This window comes from Ostrinia furnacalis, unplaced genomic scaffold (genome assembly GCF_004193835.3).
Source record: "Ostrinia furnacalis isolate ACB-3 unplaced genomic scaffold, ASM419383v2 OfSCF0954, whole genome shotgun sequence".
Classification (NCBI taxonomy): Eukaryota; Metazoa; Arthropoda; class Insecta; order Lepidoptera; family Crambidae; genus Ostrinia; species Ostrinia furnacalis.
The window spans coordinates 219,211-242,343 of NW_021131193.1; the positions used below are offsets into that span (position 1 = coordinate 219,211).

Consider the following 23,133-nt stretch of genomic DNA (forward strand, 5'->3'; position numbering starts at 1 on the left):
ATAAGGATTAAACCTCAGATCATAGAAAGAGAATTAAACTGAATTTCCCATTGTGCGAATACATCTTTATGTGTTGAATTAGTAGGTCATGGGCATTGAGATTTCGCGTGAATCACTCTCATAAGAACATAAACTTTGTTTTAGCAACATTTTAGCTCGCATTACTAACAAGGCCTACTTATGACGAGAATGTTTATTATTAAACTCATTATTATTTCCCCAAACATTTCACGTGTTTTCCTGACTAAATACATCTATTTATATTAAATTTTATTCTAAATTAATAATTGTAGTGAATCATGATCGAATGTGTTGATCGGCTTGGCAGGAATGCTATTATTTTACATTGAACCCATTCTTCAATCTCTCTATCCATGAAATTTCTCTCTGTCTATGCTGAAAACCGCACTAAATCCGCTTCTAAGCGCAGAGAGAGTGGGAGCAATTTTGTTTTAAGCTAGGTACCAACCTAAGACATAAAAGTCTATAATGCGATAAAATCATAAAATTGATGATGATATTGATGATACTCAATAGGATTCCTTAGGTTACGATTCAGTAACATTCGACAACGGATCCACTGAAAACATTTTCGTAAGTTTTTAAACCGAATCTTATACTCCATACTTTTTTCAGGTGGGAATCCTGTAAGTACGTAATCTCAATAATATGAAGAACATGAAAGGACGTGACAACACGCGTATTCATTAGTAGAGCAAATGACTACTACATATTTCCATCGATTCAGACCGAGGGTAATTTGTCATTGGCAAAGTCGACACAATTTTTTGTACCTAATTAATTATGTTTTGGTCACCTCGGGAATTCCCGAAATCATTTCGATGTTCAGCCCAGCAAAACAGCATAAAATTATATTTTTATCATGATGTCACATTGTTATAAGTAGGTATTATTAAAGTGACTAGGGTGACGGCACCAGTAATGGACATGGCACCAATTATGGACATTTTTTTCGTTGATCGAATTTATTAAGCAACTGTCGCAACATTTTGAACTGGCAACACTAAAATTACAATCAATAGATGTTTGGGCTATCATTTTGACACACGTCACCAAAATCGGCCACTTTGTTTTAAGATAGCTGCGAAGTGAAATCTCGTTGCGCGCGGTGGTCATGACAATCCGTTTTTACTATTGAAACCGTTAAGGAAGTGAGTACGTATTTGTGCTTGGTGCTATCTTGTGTTGTGTTATAATGAGATTTGATGTTATTTTTACTGAATAATAATAAATAGCAAGTAAATTGAGCCAAGTTAAAAATGTCTTATCACAGCCATAAGTTTTTTCTGGGGTTTGTTCATTACTGGATTCGATATTTTATGAAATTCAGTAATGGACAAGTGTCCATGCTTAAGTTTTTAATAGATTTTTTAGTTTATTGTATTAAATTATTTAATTTTATGCACTAAAAATTTGGGTTGAGTTGATTTTGTAATTGCTCTTTATTTTCCAATGTTGGACGATGTCCATAACTGGGTATTTTTAGTTGTCCATAATTGGGTTCTTTGTTTTGTCTTAGATGGCACCAAAACAAAATTACACCCCTAAACAAATGGGGAGAGCATTGGATGCTGTAAGGATGGGGGAAAAGACAAGCACGGCTGCCCTCCGGTTTGATGTTCCTCGAATAACCTGGGTTACCTCCACCATATCGAATAACAAATGATCGAAAGTAAAAATATCAAACACGTTTCATCAAAAACTCAAAACATCGAACGATTAAAATATAGAATTTACAAAATGATCGAAATAATCTTCAAAAGATCTAAGGATTAAACTATCGAAAATCGATCTTATTGTAAAGTTTAATAGGAAGATGGAGGTAAGGGTTCCTTGTTGACTATGGTACCCTAGAAATTAAAAAAAAAGTTTTATTTATATTCATCATAATTATGACATTTAGTTTAAACTTATTTACTGATTTTCGATATTTTAATCATTCGATATTTTGAACATTTGATCATTTGTAAATTCGATATTTTGCTCGTTTAAAGTCGAGGGATGACGTTACCGAAGAAGGCATTCGCAAATGGTTCGATGAAATAACGAGAAACATAGAAGTTATAGGTTTAAAAGATGTTTTAGATGAACCCAGCCGGATATTTAATACCGACGGAAGCGCATTTTGTCACCAGATGGTTGATTGAAAGTCTGATACTTGAAAATCGAAGACTGATCATGTTGAAAGTTCAAATAGCAGTAATAAAAGTTGATTTGTGACATCATTTGTTTCATTAATGTGTTCAATACAAAAGTGTCCATTAATGGATGTTCATAATTGGGTCCATGTCCATGACTGGGTGTCCATTACTGAATTTTTGATGTCCATCAATGGTGATTTCGTAAATTTCAATTTATAAATTTTTTATTAATTATCTATTAAACATACAGGATTTTTGGTTTTGTTTAAATGTTCCTCATGTATTTAAGTGCCGAAAAAAAAATCACCACTTTTGTATCGTCAAAAAACATCCCCTTTTTAAACGAAATTCGAATTTAGTGCGCTTAAACATGTCCATGATTGGTTCCGTCACCCTAAATTGAGTTAAGGACGTGCATACCTAATTGAAAATAAGGAAAATATGAAATTGTGCATAACAAATATGGCAGTCAAAATGTAAGTACGTGATCAAACGCATGTAAATTAATAATAATTTAAAGTCAGCGAAGTAGTAAGGATTCATAAAAATATATTTAGACTTTATTATGTTTACAAAGTTGAATTCCATACCGTATGAGTAGGTACGCGTCTTTTAATGTATTAATTTTGTAAAATTTTATTAACATGATGCATAATTGCATCATGTAAATAGAATTGGATGCATAAGTCATGGAAGGAAGAATAGAGCTATAACATACTTATCAATTACGACGGAGATTTGTCACATACTTATGAATTTTTCATCAGAGTTTTGTGAAATGAAATCATTTAGAAACTTCCAGCCTTAAGAACCCAATGTATCTCTACACTAAAATAAATCAAAGTGTGTTTAGAAGTTTGAACGAGAAGATGTTACAAACAGACAACTGCCTGTATTTATTGTTGTTTCTCGTATTTGTAATATTATTGTAGGTTTTTAAAGTAATCCAGCTCTTCTTGCCAAGCGTCACCCTGGCTTTCCCCTAACAATACCAAGAAATTTGTGGCGTACGAGTAAGTAGCTTCATTAGTATTTCCTGAACGTTCTTAAAAATGCACGCTGTCTCGTGTTTTGGTTCTAAAATAGCTAACAGAATCATATAAACAGGTCTGAGAGCGTTGTTCTCGTTTTCTTTTAATAAACTGTCTATAATGCCAGACAAAAGTTTAACTAAATAATTGTCAGTAAATTAACATAGCTTACCTCTTGTACATGCCATTTGTAGGCTTCCACGAACATACCAACGCATGGTCTTCCGTAAACTAAGTTGAATTCACCAGATTTCACATCAAGTCTCCTCCGATAGGAATAAGCGTACGACAAGTTTAGCAAACCATTCCCTACAGTGTCTTCTTCAGGCATCTCCACACAGGTCTTATTCCTCACATTTAAAACAGAATTCATGCCGCAACACTTCCTAAAACACTTCTTCATCTGACACGGACATCCAAAAGTTTTTATTTCACCACTAACGTTTTTCTCGTACACATATTTCGGCGGGAAAGTAACTCCATCTTTGACTATGGTTTTGTCTCTGAAAGTTTTTCCGCCGGTCAAGTCGATGCTCATATTGTCTTCACAAGGCTGGCAGTTAACACCAAACGCGGTTAACGCGATTAAAATAAAAATAATCATTTTTGAATTTAGAATTTGATCGAGTGCCAATATCGTGCAAAGGCGGGCTATGCGCGAGCCGACCGCGAACAACTGGTTTTTGAAATCACACAGCGCGGCGACAGGCGTGAGTGCAGGACACACCGAGTCTGCTCTGTTTATATTGTTGCGGACGTAATAAAGCGGTTGTCCCTAGTGACAGCTTGTTAGGGATCCTTAAATTAGTGGGTAAAGCTTTTCAGTTTTTCATCAAAGAGAAGAAACTTCTCAAGAAATTTAATAAGCGGTACCTACTTTACATTATTGATGTGATAAGTCATTAAATAAATCTCTCAACGCAAGTGTGGAGTACTGCTCCAGAATATTGTCCTACTTTTGACTTGGCGTTTAGAAGGTTGGTTATTCTTTATTAAGAGTGTATTGACGTCTTTGTAGACCATTATACTCTAAACCAGTTTTGCATATACGCAAGCTACTTCCTGATACCTGCCTGCCTGCCGCTAACTAGCTAGGTGCTTTTCTTAATATGTCATAATTTATTCTCAGAATATGTTAAGACTAGTTATAACACTCATAATAGGTAATAACATAAAATACTTAATTTACGTTTTGATGACTAAAGCCTATTAATTGTTATCTCTCCCTTTTGAATATTTTTATGAAGTTTTTATAGCATTAAGCAATATTTCTTTTTTTTTTACTTTTTGACATTAATTTCTATCATGAGTTGTTTTTGCATCAATATACTTGACAATTTTTTTTTATATAATTGTGTCTAGAACCCGTTTTAATAAGAAATAGTCTGAAAGGGCTACCTACTCGATTCCGGAAAAAATATTGTGTCATGGCGGATACTATATTTTAATTAGCTGGTTCACATACGTTATCCTGCTACACACCTAGCCTTCGATATCTAAAACTAGTGATGTGCGTTAGGAAAAGTCTACAGAAAAATCGTATTAACTTTCAATCCAAGAGTTTAAACATTTCTGAAAACATGAAAATTAGAAAGGATTGCTGATTGTCATCACTGATTTGCGATTTGCATAAAAAATTGACAATATTCCAATGAATATAGTGTAAACAATATTGTCAAACTACATTTATTACAGTCGGAATATTGATTCCGACTGTAATAATTGTAGTTTTAATTCATCAACATTGTAGGTACTTTAGCTATACCAATAGTCAATTAGTGATTAAAAAAAAGATTCAAATAGTCATAGACTGTAGGTATGCCACATTACTGTTGCTAAGGGACTATGTCCCAAGTAGTATTTTGGCCGAAATTTATCTAATTACTATGTAGAGTGTATTTATTTGGCTCACTTTAATTGAAAGCCGCAATAAAATGTCTCTTACTAATTAACGAAAAGTAAAGAGAGTATCTAATCAACCTGCGTTTTACTCTGTATTGTTTGTTGTATTTAACATAAACCAAATTTATACTAGTAGGCAAAATAAAAATTACTCGAAACTTTGGGATAGAGCTATCTTTGGAACCACAGAATCGATTTTAAAAAATATTTCACCAGTTTAATGATGCGTTATTCATGAGCAAAACAGCTACTTTTTCTTTTTTATGTCATACAAAATTTTGTGAAAAAAAAAAAAAACATTTTTGTGAAAGTCAAGAGTGTGAAAAGCTAATGTGGTGGATTTTCAAAAGCTAGTCGTAAATATATATTCATATACTGTAATCAAAACTGTCAATATTGTAATAATTTCAATAGTTACACACACTTTTCCCTATTTACTCAAGTGATAAATTGGCATGGTAACAACGTTGACCTTTTATAAAATAAAATATGGAGTGTTGATAAATATTAAATCATTCAAATTTATTCATTGTTTTCATCAAGTGCTCGCCATCAAATATGCATTAGCAATGATCGATTCGCAAAGCTTTTAAAGATAAAAATAAATTAAAAGAAGGTACATACTACCCATAAGCACTTGAAATACATTTCGATTGTCTGAAAACCACGATTGTGCTATATATTTAAAAACGTATTTGTACGTACCTACACATTTCAGTATAGCGTGCATTAATAAATAAAGTCCACAAATCAGAATCCAATTTATTATTGCAACTTCATAAGGTGCCTTGTTATTGTTGTTATACTTTTTACTATTTATATTGAATTGAATGTAATGTAAATAAAGAGTGATCCTACTGACTTACCACTTGACAAAATGTATTTGCACACTGCATGCAGGTTGAATACTTGTACTAAATTTTTTTTGTAAGAACCTTATAACCTGTATTCTGGCAAATAAACGCTTCTTATTCTTATTCTTACTTCTTCATATTCAACCGATGAAATATGTCGATCCATCATGATCCCTAGTGCTATTTTCAACACCGCATTTGAACTATTTTTGCAACAATACATAAAAACGAACAAACTGTTAGATTAGCTGCTCTATTTTCGTAAGTGGTAAATGTAATAAAACTGTTGATTTTCAATCGACTTTACAGGTACATAAATTAAATATCTTCATCAGAGAAAATGGACTCCGGGATATAAGAAAATGGTCCCTGAAAGAGAGTCTTGTTTAGAATATTTTATTGAGGAAAATGTTTAATATTTTAATCTTTACCCATACGTAAAGATTAAAATAATCCCCGACTCATCTGGCTATCGCGTGGTGAGTGTAGACTGTCTTCCATATTTTGTCTCTGATAAAATTTAAAGACGTCGTGCTCTTGTAGTGGAGACGAAATGACCTGATGATAAAAAAATTTATTGCCTTATAAATTGATTACTTGATGTGCTATCGTCTGTATTATTTGTCTAAATCAACATAACCTGTGATAACTAGCAGTGTTAATTATTTAGTTTTGGTATGTGTTTTATGGATGTTGCTGTTTATTTCCTTTAATAAATAAATACCTACTTTAAAAATAAAAACAAACTAACCTCCTGCAAATAAAAATTGTTCTTCGTCCCGCTCCAGGCATATCTCCGGCGGCATGTTATTCCTATTACCAACTCGAAGTCTTCGCTAATGTTCACACTCTTGATCACCCTTGAAGTATAATGCACATCTAGTTTTTGTCTCATCACTAAATCACCATCACTTTGTACACACATGCCCTTTTTACTAAAAACTTTTTTGTAAATCATACCAGTAGAACAACATTTGCTAACACATTTAAAACTACTGCATTTATTTTCAGCTCTCAGTGTCACGTTGGTTTTAAGTGCGAGTACGTTTGTGTGGGTGACATTTATTTTATCGTCAAAACAAAATATGGCGTTAAATAAGCAAGTGACTGATAAAAATATTTTTAACATTCTATTATGATGATGAATAGGTAATTAAAAATAAATTGTATTCGATTTTGAAATTTAAATTTTATGAAAACGTTCGATGTGCAAGCTTGCACAGTAAATACTGGCCAGTAGCACATTGACAATGAAAAACGAAACACCTGAAGAGTAGTGACCTGTGATAAGTGGTTCAAATAAAAAAAAACATAAAACATTAATGAAATTAGCTTTTAAACTTGCAATTCTTTTAGTAGATGCATTAACAATGCAATGTTAATGTCTAGGGAAACGTACTAATTAAGAGATGGGAAGTGTCTAGGTACTACAGCTGAAAATGTTATAGAACACCACCTGCATTTGCTCTAAATAATACTAAAGTGATGCCTTTTCATATTATTAATCTCTCAATTTATTATTCACTGCCTCTCGTAGGCCTAATAGATATTTAGCATTCTATTACCATATTCTAATTCTAGATACCAATGAAACCACCAAGTATGAATTATGACTTTTAATACTGTTAAAATTCAACAATACAAAACGTAAGAAATAGAGTCTATACACAGAAAGAAATAAACATTAACGAGTAATAAAACTATAAGAAAGAGAAATGATACATACAATGCAAATCAATTGGAATATTCGCAATATTTATATTGACTATTGAAAGCTCATCTTGTGCTGAAGCAATATCGTTCTGTCATATTACAATAATCTAACTATACACACGTTTTATACAATATTAGGGGAAAGTAGTACGAGTTGATCCCCTGGGGTAAGATGATCTTTCGCGATTGTGCTGAAACCACTTACGTCATTTAGTTTCTTTCACTGGTAAAACATAGCTCTGGACACATCCCCGCCTCAGTCAAATCGTAATGGTGGTGTGAGCGATACATCGAATTTGACGAGAAAAAAGAAAAATTGTGTACTTCTGATCTAAAATAGGCATGACTTTCAGCTTATGTTACTTTTATTCAAACAATGTTAAATGTAATTACTGTTGTCGTTAGGCTTTCTATTATGTTTAATTTTAATATTTTGGCCATAAAACGTAGCCGCGTACTTGTAGATTATTTTAGCAAATATTTAACAAAAAGTGGGACTTGGGTCAAGATGATCCCTTCCTATATGTACGAGATGATCCCTGGGAATTAAAACAAAAAAGCCAATGGAGTAGGTAAAGGGAAGTGAAATAAAAGAAAGAGAACTTCATAACTCACCTGAGTCTGAAGGAGATGATACTGAGTGGCTGTACTAAACAGAAAATTTTTCAAGCGATACCAAGGGTGAAGGATGGATAACATGTTATGCATGTGGAAAATGGGGCCATAAAGCATGTGCTGGGGTAGAGGGTGATGAAGCAGGTGAATTTATTTGTGATATATTCAACACAGCTCCAGTCAAAAACCGTTTCAATTATTTAAACGCTTTTTAGCAGGTACTAAGAAAGAATCAGTTATTTTCGATATTTAATTCGTAAATGTTTTTCTTTTCTAACTTTTTAACGATTTGTTCGCATAATTAGGTACTCCGAAAGGAATATAACCAGAAAAGAATAGATCATAGAACAGAATCATAGGGATCATCTTACCCCTACCTGGGGGATCATCTTACCCACAGGGGTGTACAAGATGATCACTTTGTAAGGTTTTGCAAAAAATGAAATATTTTAATGAAACCTCAATTAATTTCTGGTTTTGAGTATAAGGAAAGTTGGATAGATAAATATACTAGTAGTAATCGTCTTTATTTTTGGTTTACCTTGAAAAATATGTATTTTACAGCGATTCCCGCTTAAGGGGATCATCTCGTACTACTTTCCCCTATTTATCAATAGAATACGGCCACATGTTGAGTTGTACTATCTAGTACAGCCATTGGTATAATTTCCAAAAAAGTTTGTATTAACTGCAATATTTAATGCAAAATCTCACTGCAAAGCATCATGTGGCCGTACCCTTAACACCCTATCTTATGCAGTAACTTCAACGGAATTTAACACTTCATGCCCTTGGGAAGGCCACGCAATTAATGAATTCATTTTGTTTCATGACCCCCAAAAGGATTAGCAGCTCATCCATTAATGACAGCACTTTAATTATTTCCCATTCTACTGAATATGATTCACTATCTACTTAGAAAGGCGTTGGAAATTTTAAAATTGACCTATCAACATTATCATTAAGTACAATATCCATGGTAACAATCAGGTATTTGTAGAATTTGAACATCAATCTGAAATCGCCATAAATACTTATTTTGAAATTGTCATTTTAAAAGCTAATATTATACATTTGGACTTCTTAATTACGAATATTATGGCAGTATAATTAATAAATAGTGTATAATAATATAAAAAGAGGTTCCTGAAAGAACTATATTAACATTTACAACTATCTTCGCACTAAGCAGAGATCTACGTTTTAACCTATACGATTTTGTCATGCATGCGGATTCAGATTTCAATAGCGTCCGGGAAGACGTGGTCCAAGTAGGGCTGGTGACCGTAGCTCTGTAGAGGTCTTGGTCTCGACCTCCTAATTTCTATATCGTCATTCCTCGAACAGTTTCTATCGAATCTTGAAGCTATTTCCCTTACTTTTCCAGGTCGCGGCTTCTCGTCAATGACTACATCACCATGTCTCGCGTTTTCTTCCTTAAACTCCTCAAAGGATCGATCGTTTTCGTTCAGTTTCGCCTGACGCATTCGTTCGTCGATGCTGCGCTTGGACTGCCTATGACCATCCCTGCGATAATCTTGCTCATGCTTCTCCAAATTTCCTCTCCCATGACTATGTTTTCTGCCAGAATTATTCCTCTCGTACATCCGCGAGTAATTCTTGGAGTTTCTGTTTTCGTTGTGTCCAAAATTATCTCTATGTATATCTGCTACATTATTTTCAGCATCTTTATTCATTCCGAAGAATGGGTTTTTGGAATATTCAATATCATTATTGGTTTTGCAAACATAGACTCGATCGTTCACAATACCTTTGCCTTCGCTGGACTTGTTAGATCTTCTAGCTTTGGGTGGTCCAGATTTGAAGGTGGAGAATCTGTTTTCGTTAACGTTATTGTTAATTTCATCGTTGATCATTTGCGGGTCGAAAGCGTGCGTTCTTTGGTGTGTTAGAGGCTTGGACAACGAAAAATACTTAGGCGGCTCTCCGTGATTATTAATCGTTACTTCGTATTGTATATGCGGGTCTAAGACCGCATACACATTTTCTTTGGCTTCTCTCTCCAATGACGTCAACGCGGCCTGTGGAAAAAAAATATGTATAAGAAAACTTTAAACATAGTATCAATTGGATACAAATACCTACTAGAAAGTCTAGGTAGAGCGATTACTATTTTTTCTACTTTCGCTTTCTGCGATTTTATGTACCTACATGTCGATAAACTACGAGAAGAAGTTTGAGTAAAAAATGCATTAAATCAGTCATTGCTTGAGGTATGAGAATGAGGGTGTTTTTGTAACGTCAAACGTAAGCGAGACTTTAGATTTATATGATCTGTCACGTCACATCACTGTCATGTCAATGTCAACACTCCCATCTCCCATGCCGCTAACATATGTAGGTACCTCAGGCACTGACTGAGTTTATTACTAGACTTTAACTGTAGGTTGTCGAAATGTCGACAAACTCACTAACTCAGAATCCCTTTATTTTCGTAGAACTTTACAGAAACCGTTTCTAAATATAACTTAAATAAAATTGTATTTCTAATAAAGTCCCTATGACATTTAAAGTAAGCGTTAATCAGTTAACCGGCTTACGGGCAAATGCTTTCAGAGTGATTAAACGTCTTCGCCGCGACAGCCGGTATCTAAACCAAACATCTCTACAATGACTCCGGTAAATTAAAATGAATTATTGTTACCAGTACCTCTAGCATGAAAAACTTTCGACTTCGAATCGTTTGCTTCGAATACTTTTTCATTTATTACAAGGTTTTATTTGGCCCGTGTTTGCGAGTAAACAAATATTTAATGTACTTTTTAGGTAAGTTGAAGTAAGATTATTTTATGATTGGATTGAATAAAAATGTATTGCTCAAAATTGATACAAAAGGTTGACTTATTACTAGAAGAATTTTCTGTCAGTCGCATATTTGGGTCCTAATAATTTTTGGTAGTTTGTTAATTATTTCTAGAAAGGTTTTGACTTAATTAATTATTTTTCTATACATTTTGTGCAATCAATTTTTAATTAGTTAAAAATATTTCCGGTATACCAATCTGTCAGCATTTGATTGGCATTATTAAAATAATATTTTTTTTATTATGAACTGATAAAAACGGTCATAAAAATTAGGATAATGGACCATTAATTTCATAATTTGCTATTTGTGATAAGAATATTTGAAACAATATTATTTTTATTATTGTATTGGCTTAAAATATTTATTATGACCCAAAGGGCGACTGGCGGAGAATGCTTTTAGATTCAGTCCCATTGTATCAATATTGTGAAAAGTTATTAACTTAAATTGAAATCATTTCCGGAAGTGCCATAATCTACGAACACTGATAAGCCATTGTTAATCATCCTATTAAATAATACATTTTTATTATGAACGGATAAAAGCGGTCATAAAAATTAGGATAATGGGCTATTAATTTACTATTGGTGATACGGGATTATTGGGAGCTTGTTGAATTGATTGTTTAGACTTTATATAATAGCACCTACTATAAATTATGATGAATTTATTCTAAGGTAACTAATATCTTAATGTATACCTTTGAGATGAGTCAGTATCGTTAGAAAATGTCTGACTCATTACAATTAATTATAGTGATATTATACCTAGTGAAACACGATGTGACTTAATATTAAGTGACTGTAGAAATAAAATTTCTTGTGGAAGCAAGGAGGATGCAAAAGTGATTAAGATTAAAATCAGATAAGTATGCAATTATAGTATTAGTCCATTTCAAACATGCTCCTTCATTTTACTCTGCTAAAAACACCCCTACCTATTATATTCATGCACGTAACTAACGCCATTATCATACTATGCCAAGCATAAAAAATGTTTGAATTGAATTTTTAGATCTACTTAATTATTACCTACTCACGTTTAGGCTAGTATCTTGGTAAAAGTGAGAGAAATAAATGAACTGTCTTGTATGGACTGACTGCTTACTACTTTAATCAGTTATTTTTGTAAGTAGAGTGACTATTTATTTTATTTTTTAGTCTTCTTTGGCATGAATTCACCGATGACCGACTAGGCATTGTAAGGCTTCATTGAATAGATAACAATATCCTAAATTATACAAGAGTATTATAACTGTGTTGGAGAAAAACTGACGTCATAGTATAAAATAATACTGCCACAAGCGTCCTAGCGTCGTTGACATCACGTAAATAATTTCTTTGTCATACAAAGTCTATGGAAAAATCTGTGACAATTAGTTACTATTTTTGTATCTAAAGCCCAGTCGCCGAGCACGTAGAATTTCGTCCAATGACCCCAAGCTACCCATCCTTATCGCTCGTGCGTAATTCGCACACTAACTGCGGCCGACTGTCGCGCAGTCGCGACAGCGATATAATTATGCGCGAGCGATATGGATGGGTAGCTTGGGGTCATTGGACGAAATTCTACGTGCTCGGCGACCGGACTATAGAGACGCTCTAAAATACCCCATTCGCAAAAGTGTAAACCCAAAACCTCAAGTGACGTCACACAGTAGCTGTTAGTAAGTGCGTCACACCTGTGCACAGTCACACGGTGGTGGGGGGCTGCAGCACGACCGCCGCGCGCCGCACCTGCAGCGCGCCGGGCGAGTAGCGTGACGTCACGCCGGCGGAGCGCGCCGCCGCCGCCGGGTTGGGCTGCGTCGCCGGCCGCCCGGCCTGTTGCGGGGAATATACCGCGTCCGCTGGCAGCACTGTTTTCTCACTGTTGGATGAAAATATCCCTCATAAATACTTCGTTCATTCGTTTCAGCCAAATGACGTTCACTATTGGACAAAGGCCTCCCCCAAGGTTTTCCATAATGCACATCCAGGCTCTTCCCGCGACCTTTACCAGAACGTCGGTCCACCTAGTAGGAGGCCTGCCCACGCTACGTCTTCCAGCCCGTGGTCGCCACTCGAGAACTTTCCTGCCCCAACGGCCATCGTCTTTACGAGCTATGTGCCCCGTACACTTGATTTTAGCAATTCTGCGAGCTATGTCGGTTCCTTTGGTTCTCCTGTGGATCTCCTCATTTCTGATTCGATCACGCGATAAATACTTATTCGTACTTATTAAGAGTCGAATCAGAAATGAGGAGATCCGTAAACGAACTAAAGTCGCTGACATAGCACGACGGATAGCAAGCTGAAGTGGTAATGGGCAGGGCACATAGTACGCAGAACTGACGGCCGATGGGGCAGCAATGTTCTGGAGTGGACGCCACGTACTGAAAAGCGCAGCGTAGGACGCCCACCCACAAGGTGGACCGATGAAACTCATAAAACTCATTTATTTCTGCAAATAGGCTTTAAAAAAGCACTTTTACACGATGACCTCACAAAGGTAGCAGGAAAGCGCTGGATGCATGTCGCCATCAACCGGCCATTGTGGAAATCATTGGTGGAGACCTATGTTTAGCAGTGGACGTCTTATGGCTGCAATGATGATGATGATGACTTTATGATGTTACTCTGACTCTTCTGACTCTGACTCTAGTGGTTATAGAGCTAGAAAAAAACTAATAACTCACCTATCTAAGTCATCAGTCTTGTATTCAACGCTTTCTGTGGACAAATAAAGACACCATTAATGTTGCTACATGATACCTCTATATACGAGGATACACACCACACCCATAATGTATTTTGTTATGTAACTTCGAAAGATAGAGCCTGGCAGAAAATTTCAATTCGCGCAGCTCTTCAAAATGTAAGTATTCTTCTCCTTATAAGGATTTGTCACACTGGATACGGTCTGTGATCAGGACAAAGTAGACGCAGCCTGCATCATGAGTGATTACTTTGACCTGACCGCATATCACATCCAGTAAGATAAAAACTCTAAAAACTCTAAAACTCATTTATTTCTGTAAGTAGGCTTTAAAAAAAGCACTTTTACACGTCCCAGTATTAACCCTACCACTGCTTCGGGACAATAAATGGGCCAGTGCTGAGAAGAAGCAGCGCAAGAAACTCAGACAGATTAATATGTACTATATTATGAGAATCGAACTCAACAAGAGAGTCTCATGCCCGTTTTCACCATCAATCCTTGATTTTTAAGTGACCCCTATGGTAACACATACCAGGAATTTTGTTTTCATAGGGATCATTTAAAAATTAGAGATTGATGAAAACGGGCATCACTCTCTCTTTGCAAGGGGGCGTTAGTTCAATAAATACTATAATAATGGATATAGATATTAATGAATGGGTCAAAAAGCAGTTTACCTCGTCGTCTCCGGCACCTGATGATGAGGCACAGCAGGATGACTAGGAGCGCCGCGATGACCAGCGCAGCGGCGATCAAGGGCGCCACGTGCGCCGTCTCTACACAACCAAAATGGGCACATTTCATTTGACGATCATAAAAACTTAGGGGAACCATACGTTCCGTTTCTAGCCAATACCCTAGCTAGCTAAAGGTAAAAGTTTTGTAACCAACTTCACGCAGAAGCAGCAAACGACGTGTCGCAAAATGTGAAGTGACTCTACACTCTACAGCAGGGGTGGCCAACCGGTCGAACGCGACTATTAGTCCAGTCGATCGTGGCAAGGCAAAAAATACTGCATGATTGTGTACTAAACTATGCTGTTTCATTTAAGATATCAAGAAGTATATAAGTGGTAGATCGCCCAGGGTTTCGTTTGTAAAAAGTAGATCTTATGTCTAATCAAGTTGGCCACCCCTGCTCTACATTATTTTATGTTTAGCTCATAAGTTTTCCTTCCATACTTACCTACCCAAATTAGATATTGTCATATTGAAAGCATAATGATGATCACTTTTCAACCGACTTCAAAAAAAGGAGGAGGTTCTCAATTCGACCCGTATGTTTTTTTTTTTTTTTTTTTTTTTTTAAGTATCAATCATGGTATACCTACATAAATATTAATTCGTCCTAATAAATAAGTAGGTTATTAGTAATTATTTTTCTACTTTTTAATGTAGGTTTTTTGGAGTCGGTTTTATTTTTTTTTATAAAATTTTTTATAAGCAACTAGCGGCCGCCCGCGACTTCGTACGCGTGGATCCTGTTTTGCCCCCTTTTCCCGAATTTTCTTTGCTATAAACCTCACGGAGCCCGAGACCTTTCCAACGAATGCAAAACCGTGGAAATTGGTTCGTGCGTTCTGGAGTTATAGCGTCAGGGAGGAAAACCCGACTTATTTTTATACATATAGTAGATGTTGGTATTTCATGCTACTTTTACGAGACTAAAGGGCATTTTACTGTCCAACGAAGGTCATCTAATTTTAGTAACATTAATAATGAACCTTGTTGTATTGTGAGTAATCCTTCAAAAACAGGAAACTGATACTAATGTCGCTCACTGATAACCAGCAGGAATTTGTCTATCAGTCAATTTGCTACGTTACGTTACTCCTATACGAGTGTAGTTTATTGTTATTACGTTTCTTTATATTATTTTATTCAGGGTATGTAGGCTATCTTACTATCTTATCTTACTAATATTATAAATGCGAAAGTTTGTATGGATGTCTGGATGTTAACATGACTGTTTATAACTCTTTCACGCAAAAAACTACTGAGCGGCTTTTGATGAAACTTTGTAGTATTATTGTTTATAACCCAGAATAACATTATAGGCTGTAATTTATATCGATCTGTGCAACTATTTCACGCGGGTGAAGCCGCGGGCAAAAGATAGTCACTAACTAAAAATTACATAAAAAATTACAGCACAGACACTTTAATGAAGCTAAAAAAAATGTGCTCGTATATTTGTAGCTTTCAGCAAGGATAACGTTGAAGCTCGACAATAATGAACCCCAGAACATCGCGGTTAATGGAGCAGAGAATAACGTAGTGGTTACAGTTTCTCAGCAGGCAACGGACTAATTGATCTACTTTAGTCACATTAATAATTCTCCAGTTTACCTACTACCAGCCAGCGACTCCGCTATTTTTAAAATTACAGACGGGTTTCTTGCTTCTGTTTTGTGTCTGTCACGTCATTTAGTGCTAGAGTGGATGGAATTAGGTCGTCTCTATTTACTGGGAATAAGACACCCCTATGGTAACAAATAAGGTACCTGGGTCGAATATGGCCAGCCGAAAAATATGGCCACATGCCATTATTTCAAATACGAAATATTATAATAACCTGAACGCGACCATAAATTGTCGCTAGTGTAGCGTGTATCCGAACGGCGTACCTGTCACTCCTCCCGCGCGCCCGCTAGTCGCCCAGTGTTTATTAAATGGAAACGAGTTTTAAAGTTATAAAAACATCAAGTAAGTATTGTCCTGTATTTTGTTAGTTTGAATTTAAGAATCTTTGTAAATCACATTATGATTTTGTGTGGCGATTGTAATTTGATATTTCTTTGTTTAATTACCAAAGTAATAATGAGTTTTTCATTCCTGATATGAAAACGTTAAAAATGAATGACTGCAAATATGGCCACCGTGTGGCCATATTTCCGATATTAAGTAAGTAGTAACCTCTTTTTTGTTTTAGACCATGGCACGCTATAAATCTAAAGGGATTAGAGGTAATTGGTCAGAAGCATCAATGAAACAAGCATTAACTGCAATCAAAAGCGGTAAGATGAAAGTATATACGGCTTCAAAGCACTATAATGTGCCAAGACGTACTTTGAGGCGTTATTTACTAGAGAAAAAGGAGACAAAATCTACATTGGGTCGGAAACCGCTTCTTAACCCTGAACAAGAGAAGATTTTAGCATACTTAGCATTTTAAGTTTAAAATTAAGAAAGACTTGTTGAGTCTCATTGTTGACTTTATCTTTTAATTTAAATTTTTGTAAAGGTACTTAGTTCCTTATTTGTAATGAATATCGCCCAAAGAATATCTTTTAAATAAATCTTCTATTAAAATATAATAACTATTTTTATTTCATTTTATTAAGAAGTTTTTTAAACTAACTAATTCATACAGTAAATATGGCCACATGTATGGGCATATTTACCTCCCCCGTCGGAAATATGGCCAATTTCTATATTTTTAAAAATGTTGCAAATACTTTTTTATCATTTGAAGTCTTTACATTTTTTTGCCTTTTTTGTAAAGATAAATAACCACTCTTTAGAAATGAGTGCTAAAACTTTCTTGTTTTAGCTTTATTATTATTAAAAAAGCATACCAAACCTTAAGGTGGCCATATTTGACCCAGGTACCTTATTATATTTTTATTTGTCAATCTAACAAATAATTACATAGTTATGGTGCGTTGAAGTTGCGCACGACGTCACAACGTGCGGCATTTTTAAGCAAGCGTTGACGTCACGGGCCTCTTCTTATGAACTTTGGGGCGCTTTATCTCTTTAAATTTTCATTAGTTTGAAAAAGTGAAAAATACGTGTAGAGTATTTTTTGATAAGTTAACTGACGGACTAATTAAAACTCTTGCTTTTTGACCCAGGCAACATCCCCATTGTATGACATATTGTGCAGCGCCCCTAGCGGCTACTTTCAAGAAACAAAATCTTCATAGAGATTTTTGACGTACTCGCTAGCGAGCACACCTAACGTAAACTCATGGTAGGTACACTGATGTCTTGTTAATGTTTTGTTAAATCCTTTTCTATGCAGGGGTATGGTGTGTCAGCTCAGGCCTCAGCTAGGCCAATTTGGGGTGTACCAGCTCAACGTGACCGGCGAAGGGTGCGAAGTCACTACTGCGAAGGAGCCTGTAGATATCTATATGCGTAAGTAATGAAACATAACTTTTTTAATAGAAATAAAGTAGTAACAGAAGCCGCTGTATATGAACTTGATGACTTCGATAGAAAGTATTTATTCATTTCACTAATCCTCATTTATTTTGCTTTCATTAGCAATCGCTTTTATGTAGTTTCGGATCCGATACTGAAAATTCCTTCGCTAACTAAAATGAGACTATTTATGTTGTATGAACCCAGTTTCTGAGATATTATCGAGATTCGATTAACATAATTTGGCGTAAAATTTACTTATCGATGAGCATGGGACGGTCTACGCGTATCGACATGTTACCTTGACGAGTTATTTTCGTCTACCCCAAAATAATAACCCCTTACCGCTTTAATGGCGTAGATTATCCAAAGTAACGTTGTGTGCTTTTATTAAACAAACTACCTGATGGGTTACAAATTAACATACTTATTGCCGTAACACTCCATAAGATCTTAAAGTAAAACAATTGGTAGTCATAAAGTACCACATTCATGGCTTTATTTACGTAATGGTACAGAATATAAAAAGTAACGTTATCCAGGCGATATTTCAGATCAATATTGATCGTGTGCCTTGACACACAATTGTATAATCTCATCGTCCTTGTTGCGCCAGAGTTGACATCTCACATTTATTGTCAAGATATATTTTTTGAGTGTGTAGTAAAAAAGAAGAATTTATATCGTGACATAAATACAGTCTTATTAACAGAAAGAATACTTGTGTACTTACTTATTTGGTTCATCAGAATGTAATGTTTTAAAGTATGTAATTAAATTAATTAAGTAATTAATATACATACATAAAGAAACGCTCTACATTAAATATCTAACAGCTTTCAAGAAATGATGAGTATGATGTGAATTGTATTATCAATTCAGCAAGAATATTATAGTGACAAAAAAATTATGATTGTATGCAAATTGCTCAATAATATGAGTAAACCGTTTATCCATAACACATACAAATACTTACATGACAGTTAAGCATCCAAATAACGAGAATGTACCGTTCGTTGGTTGGAATTTTACATCGCGATTCCTTACGTAACTTGGTCAGTGACATACAAGAATCTCTGAAGCTACAGCCTTTCTTGACAATGCCAAAGAGTTCAGAATGTTAAGGATTGCGAAAACATTGTTGCTCTTTACTTTACGTAACGACAATATTTAAATGTGATACTTTGATCGCAACACAAAAAGAAATGACTTTTTAAATATTAAAACATAAATAACTAAGCTCAGAAGTTCTCTCATTTCACACAAACGATGAAAAAATTGGTGTTTGGTGTTATTTTGAAATATTCATACTTACTAGAACTATTGATAAATAAAAACTATGGAAGTAACTAAAAAATTACACCATTTATAATGAAAAAGTAGAGCCCCTCGAAACTGTGAAAAGCATTTCGTTTGCGAGTTTGATGACCAAAGTACCTACCTACCTACTTATTTTTGTAACGTGTACAAACCTAAGATATTTACGGATTGATACCGATAGATACAATTAATGATTAAAACCAATCAACCATGATAATAATCTTAACACTTTTACATCTAAGCGTGAAGTGTTTTGTCATCTTTAAGTCCAAAATCAACAGGATTTTTTTAAAATTATTTTTGTATGGATCCCTAAAAATTACGTCTATTGTATTCAAAGGACAATGCCCATTTTACTATGGGAGTCTGTACCATGTTGCATCAACCTGAATTTACTCTCAAAAGTCTAGTTTTTATTTACCTTTTCGCTACCAACATGTTTTTTTCAATGTTTAGCCGGATTTTCAAAATATTTGAAAAAGTTAAAAAACGCCTGAATATTTTTTTTTAGCAATGTTTAATCGTCGTGTCATTGCTATTAATCTATTTATTACAGATATTTATGCGTTTTGGGTCGCATTGCTGTAAGTAAAATGCTTTGCATGTTATAGATATACTTAGTACACTTGCGCAATAAGATGAGATCCGTCCTCCTTCGTCTGCTCCCCCGCACGTGCCGTTTTCGACCTATATCTATTGATATTACGCCCTCTTTGTACTAATGTTATTTAACGCTTTATCCATGCCTATCCAGAACACGAACTTAACTGTTAAAAGACAATGATAAATAAATATTAAATTATGAATACCTAAACTTACTGCGTGTTACTTTATATTAAACTAATTGTGCCCGCGGATTTCGTACGCGTGAAAACAGTTCAGATAACATTTCCCATTTTTGCAACATTTTAAACGTAGTATAATTATCTAATGCATTGCCTCATTATCACAAAAATATTAAGTTTTAAGAAGCCAGTTATGGGCAGTGTAGTTCAATTACTATTAGTAGATCATTTAAACATTTATCAAGGTAACACAAATAAAATAACTATGTATAATCATTGATCAGATAACATTTATTTTTTAAAGTATGTTATGTGATGATTGTAATCTTTTTAACTTGTATATAGAGAGCCAGTACAGTTTATGTGCAAATAGTGATTGGCTGTGCTCGCTACTCGGATATAGAAGAGGTAATTCTTGACGGTGACTTGTCTGTTCTTTGAAGTTCTTCTTCTCTTATTGGCCTTTGAGGATCATGCTGCTGCTGTCTGTCGACTGTTCTAGTAGCTGTTCTCCAGCACACCTCTCAAGTCTGGATACCTAAAATAATTTTTAAATTGCATGAATTTCTAGATACTTAACTTACTCAATAATTAATAATAATATTGATAATAAAATCATGTTTGCTTGCTAAAACTTACTTGGCAAACAAGATTTTTATTCTTATTGCTTACTCACGAAAATAGGTGACAGCTGAAATCGGAACAAAAAAGTTTTCGGAAATGATTTTTTGTACGGAAGTAATTGTTAATCATGTTTCGTATAATTAATTCTAATTTTCTAAATCCGGATAAGAAAAACGGTTAAAAATTAATGAAGTACACATATAATTTAAATATTATTTTTGATGATAATTAGCCTGTGATGCAATTTGGTACAGGTAATGGGCATTGTCCTTTGCCATTGATGGTGAATTCTCATCGCATATGTCACAGAAGTAGGTCGATTGATTTGGCCCACACAATCGATTTGATTAACATTTTGTGATGCGAATACGGTCCCATAGTCGTTTTCCTCGGTCACAAATATACGAGTAGTTGAGTATTTTCCCAAGGCACTTAACAAGGTTGATCAGAATTATCATACGGCTATAACCATTACGTTGTATATGTCAACGTGAAATTGTGAACTCTGTCAGTTTATAATATGACGCGTTAGATTGTAAACTAACAGTGGGTTAGGTTAGGTTAGATTGTAATTTAACTACGTCAGATTGTAATCTGACGGAATTCACAATTTTACGGCGACATATACAACGTAATGATTATAGCCGTATGATAATTCTGATCAACCTTGTCGGTCGTTTGGTGTAGTGGTTCAGAACGGACTACTATGCCGAGAGGTCCCGGGTTCGATTCCCGGCCGGGCAGAAATTGAAATGATGAATTTTAATTTCTGTGACGGGTCTGGGTGTGACTATGTATAATATTTATGTATTTAAAGAAAAAAAAAGTATATAAGTAGTATATCCGTTAAGCTAGCACCCATAACACAAGCATTAAGTTGCTTACTTTGGGGCTAGCTGGCGCTGTGTGTGAAATTGTCCAAAGATTTATTATTATTATCTCTTTATTTAATTTCCTTCTTATTTTTAATATTTTTTTTACAATGTAAATTATTATTATTATTATATACATACAAAGTATTGAGGTCTGGGACTGGGCGTCACACTTAAATAAACAGTTTATTAATGTTAGTTCTTTTACTGATTTCTTTTTACTTTGTGCCCATGTCTGATATACTTGTTAGATATTAAATATTGTAAAAAAATAGTATTAGTAAGTTGTTAATTGAATTTATATCATTTTACCCGCCGTGTAAATAAGAGGGAAAAGCGAGTTCGTTCACCGCAGAAGATAATACATTGTGTGTATTAAAAGTGTAAAATAAAATGTAAAGATAGATCGTCGCGGTTCGGTCACGCGCCAAAGGCGGTGGAAATCGTGAAAATCTGGCGTAACTAATGTCTCTGGTGTGCCGCGATGGGTTCGGCGAAAGTCTCCATGGTGGGATTGACGAAAGGGTTAATTTGGCTGCAAAATATTACGCACTCTACTTTTTCCTTAACATTGTAAACAAAACGATTTATCGGTAAATCCGATTTCACTTACCTATCCTATCTATCCTATTTTACCAAGCGTTTTTATCGGAATGCCAGGCCATACCAAGCCCAGGTTTAGATAAAAAAATATTTGTTTGAAGTTGCCGCTATTCGCAGAGTTTCAGATGAAATATAATTATTTCGCATTAAAATATAATTAATTTAATAGAACGGTATTGAAAGAAAAACGTTAACTGTTAATCAGTAGGCAGGTATCGACTCTAATTAGGTAACAATAACCGTGTAATAATACGGAAAGATGTTGGAGCATCTCACCTCTTCTGATTTATCAGTGACTCACTTATTTTTTTCAATACAAATGTTTTAAATCTAGATTTCTCAACCCTGGAAAAAATAATAAAAACAAGAGCAGCATATTCTTATATGGTGCTCAATTGACATGCAAATAAAGATTAAGAATTCTGATTCAGAGCATTTGTATGAACGGTACGTTCACTGTCGCATAACAATAAGCATTGTCGGCTCAATCCATCACGCAAGCGAATGGAGCAAGTGGCTGTGGGCGGCGGATTACGAGCCAATTGCTGGCCCAAATATGCTTTGTTCTGTTACTTGAGGCGTCTTCACACTGACCAGCTATCAAACGGGACTATTCCCACCTCGCGTTCCCACCGCTGCAACTCCTGTGTAGTCAGGATCTATAGCTTGACCGCCAATAAAAACCCAAGTGTCGAGAAATGCCCAGCTATCAGTTCACTTCATCACATCTTTAGAAGTAAATCCTTAACTTCTAACTCCTCCTATTTTCTTCTGATTAATTTCGTTGCGGGTCCTATGACAGTTTAACTTTCCCCCGGGATAAACTTGACTTTCACTAGTTGTATTTTTATTGGCGGGCAAGCTGTAGATCCTGGCTACACAGGAGTTACAGCGATGGAAACGAGAGGTGGGAATAGTCCCGTTCATCCCATCACAGCAACTTATTATTATTTAACTTATTTGACTAATTGGATTA

General features: G+C 35.0%; 1 protein-coding gene and 2 long non-coding RNA genes across 3 annotated transcripts; 2 read left to right on the forward strand and 1 right to left on the reverse strand.

Annotated features, from left to right (window-relative positions):
* The first annotated feature begins 930 nt into the window (after window positions 1–930).
* LOC114350671 (uncharacterized) lies at window positions 931–2,241 on the forward strand. Its single transcript, XR_003655721.1, has 2 exons — window positions 931–1,172; window positions 1,541–2,241. It is a non-coding gene; the product is annotated as an uncharacterized LOC114350671 (long non-coding RNA).
* A 7,741-nt stretch (window positions 2,242–9,982) lies between these two features.
* On the reverse strand, window positions 9,983–14,629 carry LOC114350719 (uncharacterized). The gene is made up of 4 exons (XM_028301625.1): window positions 14,482–14,629; window positions 13,782–13,815; window positions 12,786–12,973; window positions 9,983–10,319 (listed from the first exon to the last, which is right to left on the reverse strand). Exons 1-3 carry the CDS (start codon window positions 14,606–14,608, stop codon window positions 12,796–12,798), a joined length of 339 nt encoding a protein of 112 aa, XP_028157426.1. The 5' UTR covers window positions 14,609–14,629; the 3' UTR covers window positions 9,983–10,319; window positions 12,786–12,795.
* A 1,677-nt stretch (window positions 14,630–16,306) lies between these two features.
* Window positions 16,307–16,802, forward strand: LOC114350713 (uncharacterized). The gene is made up of 2 exons (XR_003655730.1): window positions 16,307–16,510; window positions 16,737–16,802. It is a non-coding gene; the product is annotated as an uncharacterized LOC114350713 (long non-coding RNA).
* Window positions 16,803–23,133: the final 6,331 nt, after the last annotated feature.

Bases quoted from the DNA above. Each gene is read 5' to 3' on its own strand.
- LOC114350719 (XM_028301625.1), bottom strand. From the start codon at position 14,608: ATGAAATGTGCCCATTTTGGTTGTGTAGAGACGGCGCACGTGGCGCCC. The intron at 13,816-14,481 runs GTAAACTGCTTT...ATTTGTCCACAG, and splicing joins CAGGTGCCGGAGACGACGAG to AAAGCGTTGAATACAAGACT. The intron at 12,974-13,781 runs GTGAGTTATTAG...TTCATCCAACAG, and splicing joins AAGACTGATGACTTAGATAG to TGAGAAAACAGTGCTGCCAG.